This window comes from Thalassophryne amazonica, chromosome 10 (assembly GCF_902500255.1).
Source record: "Thalassophryne amazonica chromosome 10, fThaAma1.1, whole genome shotgun sequence".
Taxonomy (NCBI): domain Eukaryota; kingdom Metazoa; phylum Chordata; class Actinopteri; order Batrachoidiformes; family Batrachoididae; genus Thalassophryne; species Thalassophryne amazonica.
Genome location: NC_047112.1, coordinates 4,608,067 through 4,630,450, shown reverse-complemented (window position 1 = coordinate 4,630,450; position 22,384 = coordinate 4,608,067). Strand labels below are relative to the sequence as shown.

The following is a 22,384-nucleotide window of genomic DNA, read 5'->3' as shown; positions in this document are numbered from 1 at the left end:
TTTTTGGGGTAATCCTATTAAACAGACAAACTTGATTTAACACTCTGGGGAAAAAACATGTTTAAACACCAAATATTGGCTTTATCACTGATGTCACATGGTCAAACTTCTCACAAGTTTAAAAACACACGTCTACTGAGTGACAGCAGAGTAAAATGTGGAGGACAACATTAAACAGCCCTGTTAGGTTTAGCCCGACAACCGGTGGCGATGGGATAAACAACACTGGTGCGTCAACACTGTGCCGAGCACACAAGAGTGAAACACCGTATCGGTGCGTGTATTGCTTTAAGAAAGAAAAAAAAAAAAGAAAAAATCATGTGACCGATACAGGAACTGTGTCATTCGGCTGCGCCGTGCCAAACTGTGTTTATAAGGAAACAAACTGTATCGACATGCTGCGGATTTGTTGGATGGAGTTTTTCTTGCCCTCACCTTGTTCCACTGACTTCATGGATCGTTCAAAGACGTTTCCCCAGTCTGGAATAATTTTGATCTTTTGACGCCAAATAAGGTAAATCTTTGTTTGCTGTTATTTTTCCAATTAGATATGTTTGTACTCCTTTACAATACTGGAAGAATAACCAGCAAACATATCCACACCTTTATCAACTCACACTGAAATGTTTCTGCTCACCATCTTCATCTGTATCCTGTGAAAGAGTTTTTTCTGAGGCAGGGGAACTGGTGTGTAAGAGGAGAAATCACCTTGGAGCAAAGACACTTCAGAAACCTTTGATCCTCAATAAAAATACATAAATTAATCTATTTTTAGTCTTTTATTTCATATGCTTTAACACTTAAGTTAAAAATTTCCATACACAAGTTACAAATTTTAACTCTGAATTTTATTACAGACATATTTGCTATATTTTACAAACCAACTCAGTTTAGCATTTACACAAACAAGGTTTTAAGCAAATTTTAAACTCTTCTCATGAACAGCTTAACTCGACACACAAATTAAGCACATGAGATTATGCAATGATGAGATCATATTTTAAATAGAGGACTGGCGATTAAATATTTCACAGGCTGATGTTGGGTTTGCAGCATGTTAGTTTTTCCATCTTATTTTCATTTTATTTACCTGCAATGATTTTATAACTACTGCAGGGGCACTATTGAGCGACCAACACAGTGCCGACACAGTTTGTGTAGTGTGTCAATACACTCCTCGAGGTATCATCATCCCATCACTACTGAACGGTCCACCCCTAAACATCGGTCCGCCTTTTGCAACTGCACATGCATCTTTTCAGACCACAGCAGCACATCTGAGACGGAGTCTCTACACCCAAAGCAATCAAAAGGATTAATGGGCTCATTAACCATCAGATGATAAAAGTAAAACCTCTTAATTCATTCTAAAGTCAGTTTGAAGCAGAAACAAGGCCATTTTAAGCAGAAACTGATGAAATTCCATGACAGTTTGAAACGACAGACGCACAGTGAACGCATCAGCTAGCATCTCGTTTAGCCGCGGCACTCTGATCGCTTCCTCCATCTTTTATGATGAAATAATGCTGAATTTATGTGGCAATGATTGTTGCTTCAGATATTCAAAGCTTCAGAGATCTGTCGCTGAGACAGATGATGACTGGAGGCAGTATTAGGCAGAAACCAGGTGTTAATCTGTGAACCGAGGCTAATGACGCATGCGCAGAAGCAAAAGCGGACCGATTTTTAGGTCAGCGACACCAGCCCTGAATTGGGCCAGATACTGGCTTCTCTGTCTTAGCCTGTGATTGGTTGGCGGCCGAGATGCTGACGTCAGCCTCACTTCGAAGTGGCACGAGCACTGCTCTCCTATTGGTCATTTAGGAGTGAGAATCCCACTCCAAAATAGAGGCCAGTATCTGGCCCAACTCAGGGCCGGTTGTCAGGCTATGTTAGGTTAAAGTACTCATCAGTGTGGCTCTGCTGACCTCTAGTGGTCAGGAGTGACCACAACTTAATCTGCAATCAACACCAGGGTACAAATAACAAGCACAGACTTATTTATATATTCCTGAGAGACAGAGACATGTACAGAAAGAGAGGTTGGCAGGAGTGTGCAGGAAAACACTGCCACCTTCTGGCCAGGTAGAGCAGTTACAGCCCCTCCACTGAGTGACGTACCTGAAAAAGTCAATGGAAATGTCCAGGTCTTCCTCCAGGACGATGGCAAAGTCTGCGTCCTGATGGAAACAGTTAAGAGTCCGGATCAGTACTGGATATGGTTTAGAAACAAGTTTGCAGATGAACCAGAGAAAGTCTTGAGTTTAGCAACAGAATGTCGGAGACTCGACCCCGCTCAGTTTTTGTTCTACGTTAGACGTTCATCTGTTCTATGCAAACGTATGGAGTACAGGACAAGTCAAGTTCGGGAGCATATGCTGGTGCCGGACTTTGTCACATCCACAAGACTATGGAACCATCTTGAGTCTTGGATGGCCAGTTCAGCCAGACCTCTCTAAAAGTACCAATCTACCTGACACAGTCAGGTGAAATGCGGGCGTGTCCTTGGTCTTCTTTAGCCACTGAGGTCCACATCACACCTGTGTACTGGATCATGACCAGAGAAACAGACCACATGGACAAAATGTGATAGCTGATGTTCTGTCACAATGCAGGTGATCCTCCTCATCCGCTCGTTTTTATGTTTATTTAAAATGGGACAGTGCATATTAATGAACATAATTACATGTAAATATGATGGATTATAGCAGGATGCTAATTTCCATCCATAGTCTCAGTAACAGAGACAGACTAAGAACACACAACATACCAAAATTAACCATAACAGAAAAACAATTAAAACAGAATATACATACAAATATTTACAAATTCCAAGTAGCAATAATTGATAGTTAATAAGCAGCCGACAGGTGGAGGAACCAAAAGAGTTGATGGTGGGTGTTGAGGTGCAAAGGTACTGTATTAAAGTGACAAGTGCTACGTGCAAAGTGACAAAGTCATTGCAGTGGTACCCAACGATCCTCCACAGAGACCAAAGACATCCAGTTGTCACCTTATGTCACTGGTTAGAGTCCAAGTCTGAGAACCAGACAGTACGACAGGAAGCACCAGGACCATAAAGTCTTGAACCTTCATTCTCCTGCAATGACATCAGCATCACCAAACACCTCTGACCTCATGACTCCATAGGTTCTTCACAGGTGTTTCTGGATGTCAAAGGTTGAGGATCCAGAGACATGAACGTCCCCTGCTGACCTCAGTGGATGCCTCTACAAGTTCAACACGTACGCCACATACAGAGAAACTTCTGATGGACGAGTCCAGAAAGTCCTTACAAGCCGGAATCTTAAGGTGCCTTGAGAGTTGCACAAACGTGATCCCCACACTGCTGTGCAATTCGTCGCGCTTCAAGCGAAACGTCCTCGTGTCAAGCAACCCAGTCCAGTCGAAGATTCAAGCTTCTCTACTATGGAAACCACCTGGACAACTGAGAGCCTGCACAGAAACGTTGTGCCAATGTGACCCTGCTGGACGCCAGGCTATATAAAATAATCATTTCATAGCTGATGACGCATTTGCTCTTACAACCTGGCTGATGAAACCATTTTCTCATCGCTCCCAGAATTACAGAGAAATCATCTACAGCTGCAGGTTCTCGTGCGCGTAGTGCAGAGGAGAACGCATTTGGAATCTGGTCTTAAAGGTCATTATTTATGCAGATGACACCCTCTTATACATCTCACATCCTCTCTTTATTATTAAACACTTGCTTTACTTAAACAATTTGGGCAAGTATCTGGTTGCAAAGTTAATCTTCAGAAAAGTGAGCTTATGTCTGTGACTACTTCAAATGCAAAACATGAGGGTCAGGTCCCATTTAAAATTAGCCCCCAAAAAATTAAATACCTTGGCATTTTGGTAACATGACTTTAAGGAGCTTTATAAGGCTAACTGTTTACCTCTGTTGGCAAATCTCAAACATGATATTACCAGGTGGGAAACTCTTCCTCTTTCTCTTGGGGGTAGAATTAATTAAATTAAAATGACAATATTACCTAAATTTTTGTATTTGTTTCAGAGTTTGCCAATATTTTTGACAAAATGATTCTTTCCAATTTGAATAGCCAGCTGTCCACTTTCATTTGAAATAAAAAAAAAAACACCCCTGAATTGGCAAAAAGATGTGACAGCTGCCTCATAGCCTCGCTGGCGTGTCACTGCCTAATTTCATGTTTTATTACTGGGCAGCTGATATTAGAGCCTGACTATACTGGTTAAAAACAGACAATCTCTCCACTTGGGTGGCTCTGGAAAAGTCCTGGATCACATCCAGCTCTTCATCTGCTTTACTCTGCTCTCAGTTACCATGTACAAATCAAGCTGTACCTGCAACCATGTTGTTACTCACACTGAAGATCTGGAATCAGTTTAGGAGCTCATGTCATTCTACAGATCTACTGTTTTCTGCTCCACTGTCAAATAATCACATTTGTTCCGTCTTTGACCGATGCAGCCTTAAATAGTTGGACCTTAAAGGTGCACATTCACTTGATGATCTTTAAGTAGATAACATTTTTGCTTCATATGAACAGCTCGTACAGAAATTTGATCTCCAAATATCTCCAAGTTAGACAGTTCGTGAGGTGAAACTCTGTTAGTTTTCCTCTCTGCCACTCAAAAAACCTGGTGGATTTGATTCTGGAGTGTAAAACGTCTTCAAAACGGACACTCGGCAGGATTTACTCACTGCTGAGCCGTCACCATGAGACACGTTTGGGACAAACACAAATGGGAACTGGATTTGGATGAATCCATATCAGACTCACTTTGGGGAAACATCATCGAGAACATTTTGTTCATCTTCAATTTGTCTAAGACATTCTGTACTTTGGTTTAAAGTCCTCCATTGTCTGCACTGGTCTGAGGACAAACCGTCAAAGATTAAAGCTGACCTGGACCCAGCCTGCAGACAGACCCCAGCCTCACTGTTTCACACATTCTGGACTTGTCCAGGACGACACTGTTATTGGCCGTCTGTTTTGAACACATTTTCTGCAGTCTGTGGTGGGTCAGTCCATTCCTCCCCACTGACGTCTCTGTTCCTCTGGAGGCCTCATTCAGTAAAAATCAAAAAGGCTTTGATTGCGTTTTGCTCCCTGTTGACCAGGAGACTCGTCCTCTGCCGATGGAAGGATCCACATCCACCTTCATACGGTCAGTGGATGAGAGACGTCATGGATCACATTAATTTGGAGAAGATCAGATACACTGTTAAAGGGTCTGTTAAGGTTTATTTTGATACATGGCAGCCTTTTTTTTTTTAATCTTATTTTGAGAATTTGTCTGCAGATATTTTAGTTTAAATACTATTTGGTTTTGTGATACATGTCAATATATCCAAGATTGTGTTTGTCTTTATTTAAATGCGTGTTCAACTTAAAAAAAAAAAAAAAAAAAAAAAAAAAAAAAAAAAATCAGTGTGTGATCTGGTTTAGAATGGGTGGGAGGGTTATTTTAAGTTTGTGATGTCTTTTTTGTGTGTGTGAGAGAGCGAAAGAAAAAAAACAATAAAAAGACTGATAAAAACAGGTAATTATTTTATAATAAATATTAATGGATGGTAAAACAGTTGCATTTTCATTCCTTTTTATGAGTTAAATAATGTATCTGTCATATTATGTTTATTATAGATGTAACATCTTGTCATAAATGCATTGACACAGTGGTTTTGAATAGGTTGTGCAATGTTCACGTTAGTTCACGAAATTAATGCGTGCCAGAAGTTTTCAACATTTCTACATTTTCTTCACATGGGAATCAAATTTGTGCAAGTGTCAAGGTGCTTGATCCAGGATGATCACAAACCCAGACCCTCTGATTCCTCACTCAGCTCATCCAGTGCTGCAATCAGCACATCCATTGATTCCACAAAGATCACAGCATCGTCCACAAAGTCAAAGCCAGTAAAACTTTCCTCACCAATAAAAGCACCCTAGTGACACCCGACCCAACACCCAGTCCATGCAAGCACTGAACAGTGTAAGAGCCAGAACACATCCCTGAGGAACACTCAACACTGCTTCCACAGGACACAGCACAGCAGGTATCTGTGTCCAGGCTGGCTGTGATGTCCAGTATCTTCTTGGCGATCCGACGAATTCTCACGATGCCCCAGTCAGATCAACTCAATCAAATGCTTTGTGAAAAATCACTATAGGCTACAAAGACAATCAATCAATCAATTCAATCAATCAATTTTTTTATATAGCGCCAAATCACAACAAACAGTTGCCCAAAGGCGCTTTATATTGTAAGGCAAGGCCATACAATAATTATGTAAAACCCCAACGGTCAAAACGACCCCCTGTGAGCAAGCACTTGGCTACAGTGGGAAGGAAAAACTCCCTTTTTACAGGAAGAAACCTCCAGCAGAACCAGGCTCAGGGAGGGGCAGTCTTCTGCTGGGACTGGTTGGGGCTGAGGGAGAGAACCAGGAAAAAGACATGCTGTGGAGGGGAGCAGAGATCGATCACTAATGATTAAATGCAGAGTGGTGCATACAGAGCAAAAAGAGAAAGAAACAGTGCATCATGGGAACCCCCCAGCAGTCTACGTCTATAGCAGCATAACTAAGGGATGGTTCAGGGTCACCTGATCCAGCCCTAACCATAAGCTTTAGCAAAAAGGAAAGTTTTAAGCCTAATCTTAAAAGTAGAGAGGGTGTCTGTCTCCCTGATCTGAATTGGGAGCTGGTTCCACAGGAGAGGAGCCTGAAAGCTGAAGGCTCTGCCTCCCATTCTACTCTTACAAACCCTAGGAACTACAAGTAAGCCTGCAGTCTGAGAGCGAAGCGCTCTATTGGGGTGATATGGTACTACGAGGTCCCTAAGATAAGATGGGACCTGATTATTCAAAACCTTATAAGTAAGAAGAAGAATTTTAAATTCTATTCTAGAATTAACAGGAAGCCAATGAAGAGAGGCCAATATGGGTGAGATATGCTCTCTCCTTCTAGTCCCCGTCAGTACTCTAGCTGCAGCATTTTGAATTAACTGAAGGCTTTTTAGGGAACTTTTAGGACAACCTGATAATAATGAATTACAATAGTCCAGCCTAGAGGAAATAAATGCATGAATTAGTTTTTCAGCATCACTCTGAGACAAGACCTTTCTGATTTTAGAGATATTGCGTAAATGCAAAAAAGCAGTCCTACATATTTGTTTAATATGCGCTTTGAATGACATATCCTGATCAAAAATGACTCCAAGATTTCTCACAGTATTACTAGAGGTCAGGGTAATGCCATCCAGAGTAAGGATCTGGTTAGACACCATGTTTCTAAGATTTGTGGGGCCAAGTACAATAACTTCAGTTTTATCTGAGTTTAAAAGCAGGAAATTAGAGGTCATCCATGTCTTTATGTCTGTAAGACAATCCTGCAGTTTAGCTAATTGGTGTGTGTCCTCTGGCTTCATGGATAGATAAAGCTGGGTATCATCTGCGTAACAATGAAAATTTAAGCAATACCGTCTAATAATACTGCCTAAGGGAAGCATGTATAAAGTGAATAAAATTGGTCCTAGCACAGAACCTTGTGGAACTCCATAATTAACTTTAGTCTGTGAAGAAGATTCCCCATTTACATGAACAAATTGTAATCTATTAGACAAATATGATTCAAACCACCGCAGCGCAGTGCCTTTAATACCTATGGCATGCTCTAATCTCTGTAATAAAATTTTATGGTCAACAGTATCAAAAGCAGCACTGAGGTCTAACAGAACAAGCACAGAGATGAGTCCACTGTCCGAGGCCATAAGAAGATCATTTGTAACCTTCACTAATGCTGTTTCTGTACTATGATGAATCCTAAAACCTGACTGAAACTCTTCAAATAGACCATTCCTCTGCAGATGATCAGTTAGCTGTTTTACAACTACCCTTTCAAGAATTTTTGAGAGAAAAGGAAGGTTGGAGATTGGCCTATAATTAGCTAAGATAGCTGGGTCAAGTGATGGCTTTTTAAGTAATGGTTTAATTACTGCCACCTTAAAAGCCTGTGGTACATAGCCAACTAACAAAGATAGATTGATCATATTTAAGATCGAAGCATTAAATAATGGTAGGGCTTCCTTGAGCAGCCTGGTAGGAATGGGGTCTAATAAACATGTTGATGGTTTGGATGAAGTAACTAATGAAAATAACTCAGACAGAACAATCGGAGAGAAAGAGTCTAACCAAATACCGGCATCACTGAAAGCAGCCAAAGATAACGATACGTCTTTGGGATGGTTATGAGTAATTTTTTCTCTAATAGTTAAAATTTTGTTAGCAAAGAAAGTCATGAAGTCATTACTAGTTAAAGTTAATGGAATACTCAGCTCAATAGAGCTCTGACTCTTTGTCAGCCTGGCTACAGTGCTGAAAAGAAACCTGGGGTTGTTCTTATTTTCTTCAATTAGTGATGAGTAGAAAGATGTCCTAGCTTTACGGAGGGCTTTTTTATAGAGCAACAGACTCTTTTTCCAGGCTAAGTGAAGATCTTCTAAATTAGTGAGACGCCATTTCCTCTCCAACTTACGGGTTATCTGCTTTAAGCTACGAGTTTGTGAGTTATACCACGGAGTCAGACACTTCTGATTTAAAGCTCTCTTTTTCAGAGGAGCTACAGCATCCAAAGTTGTCTTCAATGAGGATGTAAAACTATTGACAAGATACTCTATCTCCCTTACAGAGTTTAGGTAGCTACTCTGCACTGTGTTGGTATATGGCATTAGAGAACATAAAGAAGGAATCATATCCTTAAACCTAGTTACAGCGCTTTCTGAAAGACTTCTAGTGTAATGAAACTTATACCCTACTGCTGGGTAGTCCATCAGAGTAAATGTAAATGTTATTAAGAAATGATCAGACAGAAGGGAGTTTTCAGGGAATACTGTTAAGTCTTCTATTTCCATACCATAAGTCAGAACAAGATCTAAGATATGATTAAAGTGGTGGGTGGACTCATTTACTTTTTGAGCAAAGCCAATAGAGTCTAATAATAGATTAAATGCAGTGTTGAGGCTGTCATTCTCAGCATCTGTGTGGATGTTAAAATCGCCCACTATAATTATCTTATCTGAGCTAAGCACTAAGTCAGACAAAAGGTCTGAAAATTCACAGAGAAACTCACAGTAACGACCAGGTGGACGATAGATAATAACAAATAAAACTGGTTTTTGGGACTTCCAATTTGGATGGACAAGACTAAGAGACAAGCTTTCAAATGAATTAAAGCTCTGTCTGGGTTTTTGATTAATTAATAAGCTGGAATGGAAGATTGCTGCTAATCCTCCGCCCCGGCCCGTGCTACGAGCATTCTGACAGTTAGTGTGACTCGGGGGTGTTGACTCATTTAAACTAACATATTCATCCTGCTGTAACCAGGTTTCTGTTAGGCAGAATAAATCAATATGTTGATCAATTATTATATCATTTACCAACAGGGACTTAGAAGAGAGAGACCTAATGTTTAATAGACCACATTTAACTGTTTTAGTCTGTGGTGCAGTTGAAGGTGCTATATTATTTTTTCTTTTTGAATTTTTATGCTTAAATAGATTTTTGCTGGTTATTGGTAGTCTGGGAGCAGGCACCGTCTCTACGGGGATGAGGTAATGAGGGGATGGCAGGGGGAGAGAAGCTGCAGAGAGGTGTGTAAGACTACAACTCTGCTTCCTGGTCCCAACCCTGGATAGTCACGGTTTGGAGGATTTAAGAAAATTGGCCAGATTTCTAGAAATGAGAGCTGCTCCATCCAAAGTGGGATGGATGCCGTCTCTCCTAACAAGACCAGGTTTTCCCCAGAAGCTTTGCCAATTATCTATGAAGCCCACCTCATTTTTTGGACACCACTCAGACAGCCAGCAATTCAAGGAGAACATGCGGCTAAACATGTCACTCCCGGTCCGATTGGGGAGGGGCCCAGAGAAAACTACAGAGTCCGACATTGTTTTTGCAAAGTTACACACCGATTTAATGTTAATTTTAGTGACCTCCGATTGGCGTAACCGGGTGTCATTACTGCCGACGTGAATTACAATCTTACCAAATTTACGCTTAGCCTTAGCCAGCAGTTTCAAATTTCCTTCAATGTCGCCTGCTCTGGCCCCCGGAAGACAACTGACTATGGTTGCTGGTGTCGCTAACTTCACATTTCTCAAAACAGAGTCGCCAATAACCAGAGTTTGATCCTCGGCGGGTGTGTCGTCGAGTGGGGAAAAACGGTTAGAGATGTGAACGGGTTGGCGGTGTACACGGGGCTTCTGTTTAGGGCTACGCTTCCTCCTCACAGTCACCCAGTCAGCCTGCTTTCCCGGCTGCTCGGGATCTGCCAGGGGGGAACTAACGGCGGCTAAGCTACCTTGGTCCGCACCGACTACAGGGGCCTGGCTAACTGTAGAATTTTCCACGGTGCGGAGCCGAGTCTCCAATTCGCCCAGCCTGGCCTCCAAAGCTACGAATAAGCTACACTTATTACAAGTACCGTTACTGCTAAAGGAGGCCGAGGAATAACTAAACATTTCACACCCAGAGCAGAAAAGTGCGGGAGAGACAGGAGAAGCCGCCATGCTAAATCGGCTAAGAGCTAGTAGCTATGCTAAGCTAGCGGATTCCTAAAAACACGCAAAGTGAATAATGTGTAAATAATTTAGAGGTGATTCAGCAGAAGGAGTGCTTTAGTTAAGGCACGTCAAGATTACACTGGGAAACAAATCGTAATCTAGATAACTAGATCAATCTAACTGCGCAGATTAAACAGCTAACAGATACAGAAAAACACCGCTGTGCTCCGGAACAGGAAGTGATACAATACCGCAGTGACAGCCAACCACCAGTAGAGGCAAGCAAGAGGAATTCAGGTACATTCAGACACAGCCAATGTTCTAGGAGTACTCGCAGACCGAGAATTGTTCTAGGAGTACTCGCAGACCGAGAATGCAGTTGAAAGTTGACTTCTTTGATGTGAAGCCAGAGAGTTCGTCGCTGACTAGATGGAACTGAATCCTATTAAGAATGATCCTTGTGAGCACCTTCCCTGGCAAAGAAAGCAGTGTGATACCCCTATAGTTGTTACAGTCCAAACATTCACCTTTTCCTCTCCAGACTGGGACAAGTCCTTTCATCCAATATGTCCCAGATTGACACAAAAACAGTTTAGAATGCCAGGCATCTGCACCTGCCTGGAGGAGCTCAGCTCAAATGCCACAGATCCCTGGAGTTTTACCCACCCTCAGATGTTCCAGGGCCTCTGAACAACATTAACATTCACAGTTGACCGGAGAAGAAGCTACAATAACCCTATTGCCAGAGATATCAAACATCTCACCAGGAACATGAGCCAGAAGCAACTGCTCCAAGTGTCCGGCCCACTGTGACGGAACAGCAGAGGCATCTATCAGGACTGAACCATCTTCCACCATAACTGGAGCAAACAGTAAATAATTATCTTTAGATTAGAGCGCACTAACAGATGTTTCCATGAATACTCTGGTTTTTCCAAGACGACTCTCCCCAACGTCACAAACCTGCCATCAAACGCCTTAAACTGTTTGCTGAAAATACAAAGTGAAACACTCACTGGGTGAAGGTTGAAGGATGCAGTCAGACTGGCTTTGTAGTGCTGGAAGGACACCGACAAGAGTTATTCAGGACACGTCCCATGAAGCTGTTAGCGGACCATCTCCACATGTGATGACTATTTTATAGGTTATTTTCCAGTCTGGTTTTGGTCTTGTTTACCTGAGAGACTCTGGCATTCTTGATGCTGATGGGCGTGTGCTGAACCCCCTTCAGGCCAAACAGTTCCACCACATCCATTGGTTCCTGAACCATGAACACAAAAACACAAGTGCTGAAACAAGTTTGTCAAAGGACTACAAACTGGGAAAAGGAATCTGATTTAAATGCTTTTTCCCTCCATATAAATATAAAAAAAAACAGTCTGATTCTCTGGAGTTAGTGGAGCAGTGCAGCATCATAAATACTCCCTAAAAGATACAGTTTTAACTATCCATGACTGAATGTTCTGGAGTTATGGGGTAAAAACAGCACAAATGTGACAAAGGTCAGTTACAGTTTGTACAGGGGTCAAAAGTTAAAGTTGCTTTAATTTGGGTAAAAAGTGATGAACATGAATTATTGGTCGAGTTAACAGGGTTTTCAAATGGAATAGTTTGCACCATGTGTCATGCTCAGTTGCCATGTTAACATATGTCACAGATTCCAATGAACACTGACCTTATTTGACCTTGCAGACTACACATTTAACAGTCAAAACTATTCCATTTATTAATCCTATTAGCTCAACCAATAATTTGGACCACTTTTTTTTTTTTTTTTTTTTTTTTTAAACCAAAATTGGAGCAACTTTAACTTTTGACTCCTGTACCAAATGAAACTGACTTTTGTCACAATTCTTAATGTTTTTACCCCATAACATAACATAGTCCAAACTATACCTTTTTGGAATCTTTGTGATCAGACACATAATGTGGTATAGAAAAATCAGCCAATCAGAGTGCATGTACTCTCATAGGTGTAGTTTTCAATATGATTGGAGCATTTTAAATTTTGACCCCTGTGTAATTCTTAATATTGGATTTTCAAGTGACCGGCACTTTTTTCCCCCTCAAACACTGATTCGTGAAGAACATTCATACCAAATCTGATGCTTGTATCATCATGTGAAGGATTGTTTCAGTTATCTGCTGGACTAAGTCATTCAAATTCAGATTAAAAACTCATCTGTTTTCCCTTTCATACAGCCAGTATACCTGTGTAAGATCAAACCATTTTTCTTCTCCTTTTAGACTGTGTTATTAACAATGCAGCAGGTCTCAGCCTCATTATATCTAAATTCTTGGTCTGTTAGCAAAGCAGAGGGCTAGCTGCCGGTGACCACATTAGCACCCTCTCTGCCTCTGTGTTGGTTGACTGATAGGAACTAGTGTTTTAGGTGGCGTTACCTCTGGTCAAATGATTCTAACTCTGAGATATGCCAAAACTGGACCCGAGACCATGGATTTTGTCACCATCTCTTGAATAACTACACAGCCACTTGAGACTGCTGGCCTAAAGGATACTGCTGGAACATTTTAGAATCAGATCTGTTTTGGACTAGGTTTTGCTGCCATTTTTGTCTGCATTTTGTTCATTTGTACTTTGTTTTATGCTCTCTGTTATGGTTAGGATGGGTGAAGCAGTGGGTCACCCCTCAGAGTCTGATCTGCTGGAGGTTTCTTCCTCAAAAATGTGCCAGAGGGAGTTTTTCCTTACTACTGCCACCTGTGTGCTTGCTCAGAGGGGTTTGGCAAGGTTAGACCTTACCAATGTGAAGCACCTTGGGGCAACTTTGTTCTGATTTGATGCTATATAAATTCACTTGACTGTTCACAGTTTCCACATCAGCAAGGACATTTTAAACTGTGGTCTATAAATCCCTCACTGAGTCACTTATTTTCAATATCTCATCCTGGTACAATTTCCTCACTATCAAACAAAGAAATAAGGTTCTCCGCACCATCAGTCATGCAAGCAAAATAACTGGCTCACCCCAAACCCCTCTGTCTGAGCTATATAGTCGCTTGGTGATCAGGAAAGCCACCCTGATCACTGAGGACACCCCCTCCACCACTCCTTCCAGTTAATGCCATCAGGCAGGCGGTACATAGTTCCTCTGGCCCGCAAAAATATTTACAAGAACTCTTCATCCCCTCTGCTGTAGTAGCCCTCCCTCACAGAAATATTTAACCCTAACTTTTAAGATTTATGTAATTTTATTACATGACAAATTCCCATTTACTTTTTTTTTTTTTTTTTTTTTTAGATAATTTTAATACAAACCTACCACATAAACCTTACATGATGCATATTCGTTACTGTAATAAATCCTATTTATTTTGAATTAAATTCAAACAATATACTTTATGTATTTTAATACTGTCATTATTGATTTAGAGTAATTATATTTTATTAATACTAAATACATAAAGCTGAGGAGTATACATTTCAAATAATACGATTTATTACAGTAATGAATATGCATCATGTAAGGTTTATTTGGTAGGTTTGTATTAAAATTATCTAAAAAAAAAAAGTAAATGGGAATTTGTCATGTAATAAAATTACATAAATCTTAAAAGTTAGGGTTAAATATTTCTGTGAGTGCTTAATAAGACCAGATAGACGCTTGTGCTGTCAATCAATCTTTTTTTTTTTCTCCAGTGAAGTTTTGTGTGAGTATTTGGTGTGTTTTATGAGCCATTTGCTGAAGACAGACAAAGATTATTCTGTTTTATTCATTCATATATATATATATATATATATAAATAAAAACAAATGTACTATTTCACAGTATGTTCTACAATAGTCACAAAAAAACTTTCCCAAGTGGTGCAGGCCTACATATTTTCTCAAGCTTTTAATTCTGTGTTGATGTTTTTATATGTTTCAGAAAACAAAACACTTTTAAAGAAAGACAAAAAAAAAAAAAAAAAAAATGGGGAGTTACAATAACTATTTTTTGTACCTCATAATATCCATCGATGAAGACGGTGATCATCTGTGGGTTTACGCCGTGAGCAGACAGCAGAGATCTGAGCATCCTGAAGACAGAGCAGCACAGAGTCACTTTATTTTAACAAACACACACTCCATCATTTCTCTTCCGGTTTACACAAAATGCTTTTATTTATTCATTAAAAAAATAAATAAAATCAACCCTTTAATTATTTAATATCTACTCTTGTGTTGCCCGTGGGGATCCACGGGCTCTAGATTGGGATAGGTAGCTGATATTTTTCAAGGGTGGTAATAAATTGTGCAAAGTTTCTATAATGAGTTGGAATGGTGTGTGAGTCCAGAATGTTTTTACAACCTTAGACCTCAGCAGATTTCAGAAGAACTAAACACTTATTACCTGTTGTCATTTTTAAATGTTACATTAAGACAAATTATTTATAAACTGTTTAGGTTCTTGTTATCATATACACATTATTATCATCAGTATTATTATTACTATTTTATTATCTCTATTTTGTCATTTGATTTTTAAAAGGAACACAATGGAAGTAAGTGTTTTCACCTCCTTGTGCTATCCATGTATTTTAACATTTACAATTATATCATACACCTACATTCAGCTTACGAAATAAAACACACATATACACACACACACACACACACGTGCGCTTTTAATCTAAAGATGATTTACCGCCCCCTGCTGGATTGGTGTGCAAGTCCAGAATGTAATTAGCAATGTCCGTTGTTCAGTGTTGTTACATAATATCTGTTATTTCTTCATTAATATTAGTACTATCAACTTTGTGTTTTGGCGCCGTTCATCCTTGACCCAAAATACATAAAAATAGCAAATGGCAGATGCAGCCCAGTCTCACTTTTTTTTTTTGCTCCCATCACGAAATGAGTCAAATTTTCAATTTTTTTTAAACTCACTATTACTAACCCTACTCCTTCCCCCCACCCTAACCATAACCACCCCGACCCCCCCCCCCCCCCCCGCTTCACTTTTCATTTCATGCAGCCATCACAGAATGAATTAGAATGAATGTGCTGCTGTGATGAAAATGAGGCGCTTTTCGTCACAATATCATGAACCAATAGATTAATGTATATTTCATGCTGCTGAATCACGACTTGCTGTGAGACCAGGTTGGGCAGATGTCAGCTCTTCAGTTTCTCCGTGATCAAAGTTGCACACACGCACAGCTTTTTGTTTTTTCTGCATTCTACCATAAGCAGGTGCTTCAATTTTACACACCCACAAACAAGAGGGCGGTGGAAGTCCTCAAACGCACTACACTTCTCACTCATGGTAACGGCAACATGACACGTAACTGACTAAACCAATTGAACTACAAAAACACAAATCAATAACACTAACAACACTGTTAAACATGAACCACAATAGCACTTAAAACCTCAAACTCCCATGTTGCATTGCAGCGCAATGTCCAATGTTCACTGGTGTTATCCAGTATCGTTAATTTCCTATCAACTTTCTGTTTTTGCAGCGTTCATCCTTGACCCAAAATACATAAGCATACCAAACGACAAATGTCAGCTCTCCCCGGTTTCTCCGTGATGAAAGCTATACACACAGGCCACTTGACTGGTATAATATAGATAATTCCTGCCTGCAGGTATCATTTCAAACATTTAGCCTCTGCCCCGTATCTGTGCATATCCACAAATTTAAAATGCATTATGAATGGATTTTTTTTCTGCCACTAGATGTCACATTAGTGTCACACATCAGGAGCTAAACAGTGTCTGCCAATGCAGCGGTGACTCCTCAACTCGACTCCTCAAAATCCCTCCTCTGCATCAAGCAACAAGGAACGACAGTTTCAGCTTAACAGCTCTCTGTGCGGGAACAGTCAGACGTATGTGGATTGTATTCCAACCATGTCCATGGACAGAGACATTTTCAGCTACCGAATTTCTGGAGAATAGATGTTCCACACCAAAATAATAATAATAATAAAAAATAAAAAATTCAACATCTATGTAGTGAGCAGTGTTTATAAAAAAAAAAAAAAAAAAAAAGGTGTAGGGAGTTTTCTCTCTTCTCACTCAAGCCGCGGTCCCACCGAATAATGAAGGATGAAGAAGGAGCCACGCACCCTGTTTTTTTTTGTTTCATGAGCTATCCGTGGCATTATAGAGGCTCTGAGTGGCTCTTAGAGGCATTATCTTCAGTTAACGAGGCTCCTCTCTGAGCGTGGCACTAATTTCTACATGTTCAAAATTTAGCAACAACAGCGTGGTGCAGTTTGTGTTCGAGTTACTGCGACGGCTTAGAGGCATTTGCGTGGTGCTTACGAGTCTGCAAAAAGTCCATTATCCGTGCGCCTGGCACCTTCACAGGACCTGAGAGGCTATTTTTGGAGCGGCTCCTCACTCTTGCGCACACAACTGCACCTGCTCTGTGCGCTGGACTCTATATAAAATAATTATTTTGTAGCAGATTAATCATTTTCTGCCAAACCTTGGATGCTGAAAACACACCTCTTCTAGAAGCAGCGGACTGTTTCATCTGGACGCTTTTTTCCCTCTCTTTCCTGCTCCATGTGGAATGTATTTTGAACAGCTTAAGGTAATTATTTTTAATGTTTTTTATAGCTTGATAAAACAGTTCCGAGCTGTAAAAGTATGTCTGTATGTTGATGTCTGTTGTATGTAAAAGTATGTTGATTTAATATCTTGTAAATGGATCACATGAGCTCCGCTGTGTGTGCGCACTGACGCAGTGACTCATCATCACGCTTCAAACGAGCATTTAGGCAGAACGCCAGCTCACAAAAGAAGATATTTCAGTCAATATTGGACGAACACAAAGTTAAAATTTTGGTGACTGCGTGAAAGTGGATGTGTGTTTAAAGCCATGGAAGATAATAACTCCAGTGGAGCAGCTAAAAGCAGGAGCTGTGCGGCAACAGAGGTGGACAGCGTGCAAAAGACCGATTTTGAAGACATAACACAAAGTTAAAAGTTGTATCATGATAACTTGTAAGCTGCGGAAGAAATAAAGAAAAAAAAATGTATATATATATATATATATATATATATATATATATATATATATATATATATATACACACACACACACACATTGAAAATGATCCACAGGTGTATATAATAAAAGGGCCACCTCATTCTATATGCAGAACAGCACCGCACGCAAATGAGCGCTTTTGCAGAAATAAACGGACGAACACAAAGTCAAAAGTGGATTCACGTTGTAAAAATGATTGTGTTTAAAGCCAAGGAATAAATAAAGCCAGCAAGCCATGGATGGAAAGGAAGCCACTTTATATACATACACACACACACACACGGTCAGTGAGAAAAGTATCAGACCTTTTTATTTTATGCAAAAAATATATGGATTTGATTCATATGTTTTTACGTCAGCCAAGCTTGAACCTTCGTGCGCATGCGTGAGTTTTTCCACGCCTGTCGGTTGCGTCATTCACCTGTGGGCAGGCTTTGAGTGAGCACTGCTCCACCTCTCTCGTCGTTGTTTCATTGCGAGGAAATGGTGGAATGATTTGGGCTTTTTTTCCATCAGAATTTTTTCAGAAACTGTTAGAGACAGGCAGCTGGAAACCATTCGAAAAATTTATCTAGCTTTCGGTGAAAATTTTACGGGCTTCACAGAGAATAAGGAGTGTTACTACAGCTTTAAGGATGGCCCACAATGGCGCGCCGCGCTCCGAGCCGCCATCGAGAGGCAGAAAACACCACATCATTTCTAAACGGATGGCTGTGTGGAGCCGGGGCCGTCGTGAGCAATTTCTCTGGTTATCACAAGAGCTGGACATCAGCCATTTTCCGGCAGATTTCACTTTTAACATGAGATTTTGTCATGGAAAGCCGTGCGGAGGCTTCGCGCATCACGACCGATTCGCTGATGAAGCGAGACAAAGGAACACCTCCGTTTCGGAGTGTTAGAGGACAAGTTGGGACATGTCCAGCTCTCCACAATTTCTCTTATACTCACTCGACTGGTAAGCACTGAAAGCCGAGATAGGCATGTCCCAACTTGTCCTGGACCAGTGCTCACTCAAAGCCTGCTCACAGGCGAATGACGCAACCGACAGGCATGGAAAAACTCACGCATGCGCATGAAGGTTCAAGCTTGACTGACGTAAAAACATATGAATCAAATCCATATTTTTTGCATAAAATAAAAAGGTCGGATACTTTTCTCACAGACCTCGTATATATTGAAAATGATCCACAGGTGTATATAATAAAACGGCCACCTCATTCTGTATGCAGAAGGGCACTGCGCGCAAAAGAGCACTTTTGCAGAAATAAACGGACGAACACAAAGTTAAAAGTGGATTCACGTTGTAAAAATGATTGTGTTTAAAACCAGGGAAAAAACAAAGCCAGCAAGCCACGGATGGAAAGGAAGCCACTTAGAACACAGAGGCGGCTGTCCATGAAAGGACAACAGCAGCACGCGCGCACAAAAGAACGATTTTGCAGAAATAAACGGACAAACAACGTTTTGTGCGTTTAAAGCCGCAGAAGAAAAGCCAGAGAGCCGCGGAGCCAGCAAGGAGCACAGAGGCGGCTCTCCAGGAACCCGTGGTTTAGGTCTAGCTGGTCTGGTGCATTACATGTAGACAGCAGCCTGGCGCACAGCGCACAACTGCGGAACTGTGCTGGAGTGTCTATTTTTGGACTGCATTTAAAAAAAAAAAAAAAAAAAAGGGACATCTTTAAATGGTGCTGTGAATTGAAAACTCACACTTTGAAGGGACCAGGTGTGGGAGGGCTGGAGGTTTGGACCAAACTCATGCCTAAACGTGCGCCAACATGGTGTTATCATGGTGCTATCATGGCACTACGTGGCTTAGTGTGGCTGATGCGAGCCATTCGAGGCTGTAATGACAGGTGGTTGTGGCTCACTAGAGGCTGCTACGCGGCACATGCGGGGTACAGAGAGGCACATAGTGGCACCTTCATAGTGGATACATGATAGATGAAAACGTGGGTCATTCTTCAAATAATCACCCCACACCCATGCGTTGCTCCTTCAGCCATCATTATTCGGTGGGACCGAGGCATCACAGATGTGCTCGCTCATGGGGTGGGTCAGATCAAGACCTTGCTCGTGTCTGATGCCTTGTAGTGATTTAGTGCTGTATAAGTTACTGTACTCACATGTCAGAACACTGCGGGCGATCTGTGTTCAACTCTGCCTGAAAAGGCAGCGGGCAGATGGAAAAGCCAATATTAAAATCTGTCAGCTCACCTGCCTCTCTATTATAGGTCAATAAAAATTGCATATCAAACGCCTCCTGTCCATGTGATCTGCTGTGCGGCGCCCCCTCCCTCTACAATCCACCTGCAGGCTCCGACTGAAGAACTGTATCAGAGTTCAAATCAGAGGTAATCAAGTCAAAGTGAATGGTAATTCCGGAATAGCCAAACAAGGACAGCAGATGCATTATCCAGAGAGCAGCGGGATGAACGCAGCTTCCCTACCAAACATCCCAAATAAAAAAGAAATCTCAAATAACTCATGTGCTTAGTGCTGTTCAGATCTGTTCGGCATTGCGTGCAATTCTCATACTGTAAATTCTCAAACTGACATAACTTTCAAGCGACTACTACAGTACACAGATGTCATCATCACAGGTAAGACGTGGAAGCCACGAGAAAAATGCCATGAAAGCTCAATTTTTTTTTTCTTTTTACGACGTGATGGAGTCACAATTTTTTTACTATTTTAGGGTGCGCGTAAGATCAACTTTCATTTAAAAAAATGGGGGTAGGGGTCGGGTGGGGGGAAGTTTCTAATCTACAGATACGGGAACTGAAATTAACCCTGTGAACTCTACTGGTGTGCCGCTGCGTCAAACACATATGACCAATTTAAGCTGACGTAACACCCAGTCTGCTCCACTCTGAGTCTCCAATTGAATGTGTAGACTCCAACCTATATACCAGTTTTAAATTTTGTTAATAGGCCTAGTACAACTTGACTTATGAATATTTTTATGCCATGCTTTTTCCTGAAGATTACAGTAATTTTTGGTGCGCATTTTTTGTAGAAACCCCGCAGCAAACAGGAGTGTCATTTCCTTGTCTAGCTGCAGAAGCGCGAAGAAACAACTTTCCCTTTATCACTGGTGAAAAACACGAGCTAAACCGATCCAAAAAAAAAAAAAAAAAAAAAAAAAACAACCCCACGTGTACTTGATCACAGACCCCACATGGCTTTGCTTGTAGGTGTGCGCTTTGTGCAGGACACTCGCAAACAGGTGTTTGTTTTCTTCCTTCTCTGCTCTCTGCCCGTAGCAACTAAAAGTAAAGTGTAAAAAAAAACAAAACACAAATTTCTATATCATTGGGGGAAAATGCACGACCTAAGCCAATAAAAAAATGATCCCCAATCCACATAATTTGATCGCTGAGGAAGGAAAACCGATTGTGACTTTGGTACTGAGAGAAAAGGAGACAGCGATCAAACAGTTTTAATATTTGAGAGATTTGTGATATTTGGTGTGTGTAGTTATGCTGTCGTGGAGTGTATTTAGTATGTACTGTTGTCGTTTTTGGTTTTGTGTGTAAAAATAATGAGAAGTCTCAAGAATGTGGAGCAGGCACTTCAGCTTTTTTTTTTAGCTGGAAGAAAACTATGCGCAGAGCGCGTCATCACAGTGTGAACCAGACAGTCAAGATTCTGATTGACTCAATGATCTCTCTATTGTTCTGGATGAGCAACCAGAGCAGGTGGATCTACCAATGTGCACACAGAGCTCTACACAGAGGATCAGACGGCGCGCCTCTGCTCCAAGGTCCAGATCACTGCTCGCATGCGCAGCAGAGCCACGCCCCAGCTTTGACTGATGGAAGACAGAGGAGGATGCTGAGACTGCACCATCAGTAAGCAGGTTCCCGCAATGGGGAACACCAGGAGTCCAGGTGGAGATACTTTCCACCAAAGTCCAAAAGACCTTTTTCTATTGTTTTTGGGGGGTTGCCATTGACAGTCAGGACAATCTGCACCAACACCAACAAAAATACTGCAAAAACAAGAAATTAGGGAAAAGTACAAATGGACAGACATTGAGATGGAAGATGTACAACTTTTTTTGGGCTTCTGATGTACATGTCACTGGTGTCGCTGCCACGTCTCCAGGACTACTGGAAACAGAATCATATTTTGTCTGTACCCCTTCCAACTAAAGTAATGACCAGACACAGATTTAGATCCATATTTTACAGAGAGGGGTGAAGGATGGATGCTGGACTGATAGACATTCCCTGTCCTACACCAGTTGTGGCCTATATGTAAAAACATAAGTGGAATCTACAGTAGTGTTCAGAATAATAATAGTGCTATGTGAATAAAAAGATTAATCCAGGTTTTGAGTATATTTCTTATTGTTACATGGGAAACAAGGTACCAGTAGATTCAGTAGATTCTCACAAATCAACAAGACCAAGCATTCATGATATGCACACTCTTAAGGCTATGAAATTGGACTATTAGTAAAAAAAAAATAAAAAAAAAAGTAGAAAAGGGGGTGTTCACAATAATAGTAGCATCTTCTGTTGACGCGACAAACTCAAAACTATTATGTTCAAACTGCTTTTTTTAGCAATCCTGTGAATCACTAAACTAGTATTTAGTTGTATAACCACAGTTTTTCATGATTTCTTCACATCTGCGAGGCATTAATTTTGCTGGTTTGGAACCAAGATTTTGCTGGTTTACTAGTGTGCTTGGGGTCATTTTCTTGTTGAAACACCCATTTCAAGGGCATGTCCTCTTCAGCATAAGGCAACATGACCTCTTCAAGTATTTTGACATATCCAAACTAATCCATGATAC

At 40.9% G+C, this 22,384-nt stretch overlaps 1 protein-coding gene across 1 annotated transcript in view; it reads right to left on the bottom strand.

Moving 5' to 3' along the window:
- The window catches only part of pomgnt1 (protein O-linked mannose N-acetylglucosaminyltransferase 1 (beta 1,2-)), a 63,167-nt gene that overhangs the window by 10,098 nt on the left and 30,685 nt on the right, over positions 1 to 22,384 (bottom strand). Inside the window, exons 11-14 of the mRNA XM_034179334.1 lie at positions 14,534 to 14,609; positions 11,746 to 11,829; positions 11,585 to 11,626; positions 2,122 to 2,180 (exon numbers count right to left, since the gene is read on the bottom strand). Of these exons, the coding sequence (XP_034035225.1) occupies positions 2,122 to 2,180; positions 11,585 to 11,626; positions 11,746 to 11,829; positions 14,534 to 14,609 (261 nt within the window). The remainder of the gene's footprint in view (positions 1 to 2,121; positions 2,181 to 11,584; positions 11,627 to 11,745; positions 11,830 to 14,533; positions 14,610 to 22,384) is intronic.